This window comes from Aotus nancymaae, unplaced genomic scaffold, assembly GCF_030222135.1.
Source record: "Aotus nancymaae isolate 86718 unplaced genomic scaffold, 86718_ANA_hifiasm-v0.15.2.pri h1tg000019l, whole genome shotgun sequence".
NCBI lineage: Eukaryota > Metazoa > Chordata > Mammalia > Primates > Aotidae > Aotus > Aotus nancymaae.
The window spans coordinates 37393996-37399995 of NW_026988431.1; the positions used below are offsets into that span (position 1 = coordinate 37393996).

The window sequence follows — 6000 nt, forward strand, 5'->3', positions numbered from 1 at the left end:
TCATTTCTTGCTGCAGGGCTTAATACAAGTGGAGTTACTGGTTCTCATTCTTAAATCAGCATGACTTACGTCTCACTCCAATCCTGCTATTCTTCTAAGCCTGCTTCTAAGACCCGTCATTACTTTCCAAAGGTTTACATATACCTTAGCTGTCAAATCATATTTCACTTATGCCCACATCCCCATATATGAAAATCAGGGTATTTTATGCAGGTGTCTTTTAGGTTATAGTCCCCAGAATCAACTCCTACAGGAAACTAAGAAACCCTCAACCCCATCATGAATTACAAAATATTCCATTGTTTCTTAATACTCAAATTCTCAAATTTAGTCTCTTAGCACACATTTTTGAGAACATACTCAGTAAAAGTAATTAGTAAAACCTAAGACTAGTTGAGGCCATCAACTGTTAGTGATAAAGCTGAGTCAAGAGTCTAGAGTTCCAGTCACAGCTCAAACAACTACAAAGAACCAATAGCAGCTTCCCTATTTACAAAGCAGAAGTACAACTAAGCAGCATGGAGCTCCTCTGTCCTCAACATAACCCTATGTAAGTAAAATTAGCCATAAAATTTTTCTATTAATAGCACAGCACTGTCCACAAAAAAAAAAAACTGTGATGACAGAAATATCCATATTTTGTGTTGTCCAGTAAGGCAGCCACTATCCACATGTGGCTCTTGAGCACTTGAATGTGGCTAGTATGACTAAGAAACTAAATTTTTAACTTAATTACTTTACATTTAAATAGCCAATATAGTGTGCTGGAACAGTACAGCAGTCTAAGAAATTGCTATAAAAAATTTAAGGTACTATAATGTAAGAACAAATCCAAATTTCCAATCTGCAGGCTGTACTTCCATATCAGAAAGTCCAATACGAAAGACTGGAAGTTTGGTGGAAACAACTGAGATTCATGTTTCTTAAAGCAAAAGTGAAAATCAGACATTTCCCACTCTTCCGTTGATACGATAGAGTTTAATGAAAACCGTTCAGCGGTGAAAGCTACAATGCTGGGACACATTCCCAGTTTGGAGGAATGGAATGGGAGGCCAGTGAGTGAAAGCAAGACACATCCCCCCCAGCTACGGGAACTACAGTTTAAGGACCACTCTGAGACTTTCCCATCTTCAGTGGTCTCTGTGGTATTTTAATAAAAGTGACACTGAATCTAGCCCTGGCCCCAGACCCTACAGCCACCATGATGTTGATGCCTAAGAAGAACCGGATTGCCATTTATGAACTGCTTTTTAAGGAGGGAGTCATGGTGGCCAAGAAGGGTGTCTCCACGCCTAAGCACCCGGAGCTGGCAGATAAGAACGTGCCCAACTTTCATGTCATAAAGGCCATGCAGTCTCTCAAGTCCCGAGGCTACGTGAAGGAACAGTTTGCCTGGAGACATTTCTACTGGTACCTTACCAATGAGAGTATCCAGTATCTCTGCAATTACCTTCATCTGCCCCCAGAGATTGTGACTGCCACTATACACTGCAGCCATCCAGAGACCAGCAGGAGGGTGAGTGACCTGCAAGACTCACAAGAGGAGAAGCTGACAGAGATACCTACAGACAGAGCGCTATGCCCCCTGGTACACAAGAAAGCTGAGGCTGGGGCTGGGTGAGCAACCGAATTCCAGTTAGAGGTGGATTTGGTTGTGGACATGGTCAGCCACCTCAGTAAAATTGGAGAGGATTATTTTGCATTGAGTAATAAGTTTACTCAATGTTTAGCCAAAAAGAACTTTAAAAAAAAAAGTGATACTGAATCACCCAATGGGAACACTAGTCTTGGTTTACTGACTGCAGGAACAGAAAAATGGGCTGGACCAATCAGCTTTGGAAAAACCTTTACTAGATGGCCTTGGACAAGGCCATAGTAGAGCGCAGTCCTGTCTGGAATGGCCAAGCAGGGAGACACAGCCTGGTGCGGGTGTCCTCCTAGCTAGTGCCACAATATCCTAACTGCAGGCAGAGCTGCTGAGAAAACACTGCAGGCAGCAGACTCCGCGTTTTTTCGTCTCCTTTGTTACTACCTCGTCTACTCCACTGTCTTCCCTCTCCTGGATACCACAATAGCTTCCTAGTTGGTCTCTCTGTTTCCACTCTTAACTTCCTACAGTTTATCCTCCACACAGATGCCAGAGTGACCTTTTAAAATCAGATAAGCTCATTCCTCTGCTTAAGATCTTCCAGTGGCTCCTACTCAAAACGAAATTCAAACTCCCCACCATGGCCTACAGGGTCCTGTTCACCTTCTTCACTTCTCTTCCCACTGTCCCCTTGCTCATTCCGTTCCAGCTACTCCAACCTCTTCGATTTGTTCTTCAGACAAATCAAGCTTCTTCTCCACTCAGGCACTGAGTGGAAGGGTTTTACACTATCTCACTTTGTCTTCACAATCATCTTGAGGTTTAAAGGAGGTAAATCCTGGACACATAGTTACAGTGATGAAGCTGGAATTTGAATTCAGGGAAGTGACTGCTGAACTCACAGGCCTTCTCTTCACAGGACATCCAGATGCAGCGTCTGTTTAACCTTCCCACTCCTACACAGGAAATCATGCCTCTCCTAAGGCAAACTCTTCCTTTATCAAGGTAAATTTTCACTGGACATGCCCCTCAACCCCAGTCAAAGTTGAATGTCACACCAACACTGTCCGCAATACTCAGAACACATGGCTAACAATGAATTTCTACTTGGGCACATGATGCCTCTAAGCCATTGATTTTCTAGGGTCGTTTAAAACTTTAATTGCATTTAAAACACAATTACAGTATGAAAATCAAGTTGCTTTTATTTTTGTTTCAGAGCCTTATTTCACATTTATGTTAATAGTATTTCAAATCTATTTTCTATGACTTCTCTCCTGGCCACATATGCTACAGTAACATAATGAAATCTGTACCAGTTTGTGACATGGTTGGTATTTTACAAGAGGCCATCAAGGCATATAAGAGCTGAGTTTTTTTTTTGTTTTGTTTTGTTTTATTTTTTTGAGACAGAATTTCGCTCTTGTTACCCAGGCTGGAGTGCAATGGCGCAATCTCGGCTCACCGCAACCTCCGCCTCCTGGGTTCAGGCAATTCTCCTGCCTCAACCTCCTGAATAGCTGGGATTACAGGCACGCGCCACCATGCCCAGCTAATTTTTGTATTTTTAGTAGAGACGGGGTTTCACCATGTTGACCAGGATGGTCTTGATCTCTTGACCTCGTGATCCACCCGCCTCGGCCTCCCAAAGTGCTGGGATTACAGGCATGAGCCACCACGCCCGGCCCAAGAGCTGAGTTTTATATTATGGAGGGGGACCGCTCATGTCTGCCTGCAAAACGACCTCAGTGAGAATACCTTATTGCAAAATACATTTTACTTTATATAAACTTGGGCTTACCAACTGCCTGATCAAGTCAATTTCTATAATTGTTTCAGGCCTCAGCTTCCCCATCTATAAAATGGGGATGATAATGGAAACTTTCTCAGAGAGTTGTTTTGAGGATTCTGGGAGATTATACTTGTTATCTACTCAGCACAGTAAATGCCTGGCACACAGTAAGTGTTAGTTTACACAGTCAGTGGGAGCTACTTTTTAAAAATTCATAAATCTTCCAGTGGTACAATCTGACTGAATGAAGCTCTCAGTGAACCAATGTATTCAATTACTAAACAACTTCCCAACAATGAAAAAGTGAAGAAGATAACAGTCAATCCTATGCTGACTGGAAAGATGACTCACTCTAGTTGACTCTAAATCAGTTAAAAAAAAAAATTGCTGTCTTCAAACTCAGCCTCTTATCTTGACTCAGCATAATCTATGTCATTACTAACCAGCATGAACATTTTATTGACCCTTGGTTACTATTTAGATTCCTTCCCCCCATTAATTCTCTATTCTTAGACTGCCTTTAGAGGTGGTTTCAACCCAGGAACATTAAGTGAGTTTTTTTTTTCCTTGTTCCTTTCCTAATGTGCATAGAGTAGTCAAAGCACTATCTTTGATCTTCTGTTTCCCACTGGGAATTTATGAAGGCACGAGCAACAAAAAGCTTCTAAAAGTCATTACAACAGGCCTTCAACTGAAAACAGCCTTAATTATGAATCTATAAAACTCAACTGAGTCACACTGGGTTTTCAGAAACACATCTGTTTTAAGAATTTATTCCTTCAAGCATTATCTTGTGCGTTTGTAATCACTAATGCAGGACACGACTAGATCTATTACATTAATAAAGATCTTCCAAATAGTTGGGGTAAATTCAACATTTCACTATTTTAGGTATTTGCCTCTTACACAAATCCTACCACCAGGGGAAAAAGGCAGCAGCCTTCCACTGTTTCCAACACCCACTTCCAGGAGAATACCTTTTTAAAAAATGCTTACTGTGATTTTCCAAGTACATTTGCTATTTGGAGGGTACACTCCAGGAAAACCTTCACTGCCAATAAATCCAGACTCTCCAGTAAGAATGCCGCCACATGTGAAAACAGGTCTGGGAAGACAAAGAAGAAAAGATATGTAATTTGAAAAATGGTCTAACAATCTGATGTTACCTTCAGAAAGGTGTAGCATATTAATATAAATAAAAGTTAATGTAGATTAATCAATGCTTGCACCATATAAGGGATCCGAAAGCTTGCTAGCTCTTAGAATATTTAAATTATAGCCTGATAAAGCATTCAGTCCAGCTGCCATATGTCGCCATCATAATAACACAAGATTTTATATCTATAATCAAGTCCTCGGTATTGTGGCAATGTCTTGTAGGAAAATAGTAAATACATCCATTTAACTGGGGGGAGTGGGAGAGAAGGTAAGAGCCAGGCTGAATGAGGAGCATGGTTTTAAAGAAAGATAGACAAGCAGTTGATTAATATAAAAAAGTTTGACGTTCCCATATTGGGAGAGATGCCCAGTTCTCCTCCCCCTTTCTGAAAATCACTGGCCATCAAAAGGGAGGCTGATGTTGATGGAGGTTGAAGAGGTGATGCCAAAGTTGGCCATGGGGTGGGTCCCACAGCCCAGCTCCTGGGGCCGTCCGGAGGTTGGCGAAGAGTTAACTTTCCGGAGCGGCTCCGTAGGCGCCGTGCCGCTAGGGTTGTTCCCTAGTTTACGTCTCCGGGCAAAGCCTCTTGGGGAAGAAAAAAAAAATCCTCAGCAGTAAACCAGAGTCCACATATTTGGGCCCCCGTGCTTCCCTCCCGCCTCCAAAGACCTGAAGAGAGAGGAGACACAAGTCAGTTAAGCCCCGCCACGTGGTGGCCGAGCCAGCTGCAGAGCCATCCGTCAGGCCGGGCTGGGAAGCCAGGAGGGAGCCCGAGAGTAGGGATGGGTCCCGAGGTCCCGGGCTCAGCCAACGCGGGGATGGCGGGCGCCTGCAGCGCGCGGGGAGCGCAGGGTCTCGCGCTGGGTCACCCAGGCGCGCCGAAGCGGTCTGAGTAAAGCAGCTGGCGAGGCTGCAGGGGTGGAGGAAGGGAGGGGAGAGAGAGGGAGCCCGGGCGGGGGTCGCGTTACCTCTCAGGGGACTGCTGCCGCGAGAGCTGGGTGGCGGCGGCCAGCAGCAGGCAGAGCGGCGCCCAGGCGTTCGCGCCCCTCATGGCAGCGTAGACGCTCGGGGTTCTCACCCCACGGCGCGCGCCGGCACACACGCCCCTCCGCGCCCACCGCGCTCACACCGCCGCTCACACTGGCAGCAGCGCTGGCTCACACCGGCGCTCAGCGGCCCGCGCGCTCCCTCTCACGCGCGCACCGCCGCCCCGCGGCCCAGGTAGCCGGGGGTGCGCGGCCCGCGGGGCGGGGGCTCTTTTAAAGGCGATTACGGTGCCGTCTGACTCGACGCTTAATTTCCCTTGAGGAGCTGCTCTGGCAGCCACAGGCCAGTGCTGAATATCCCGTTTGTTCTCCGGCGGCAGGAGGGGCGGCTCCGAGGCCAGAGCCGCCCCTTCTCTTGGGACGTGCGGGCGTCTCCTCCCGGCACCCCGGGACCCACGAGTCGTCTCGCGTCCCG

The 6000-nt window shown here is 46.0% G+C and overlaps 1 protein-coding gene across 1 annotated transcript in view; it reads right to left on the reverse strand.

Annotated features, from left to right (window-relative positions):
- The window catches only part of PCOLCE2 (procollagen C-endopeptidase enhancer 2), a 65069-nt gene extending 59298 nt beyond the window's left edge, over nt 1-5771 (reverse strand). The window contains exons 1-2 of the mRNA XM_012437152.3: nt 5508-5771; nt 4377-4485 (exon numbers count right to left, since the gene is read on the reverse strand). Coding sequence (XP_012292575.1) covers nt 4377-4485; nt 5508-5590 — 192 coding nt within the window. The 5' untranslated portion in view covers nt 5591-5771. The remainder of the gene's footprint in view (nt 1-4376; nt 4486-5507) is intronic.
- Between the last annotated feature and the right edge of the window lie 229 nt (nt 5772-6000).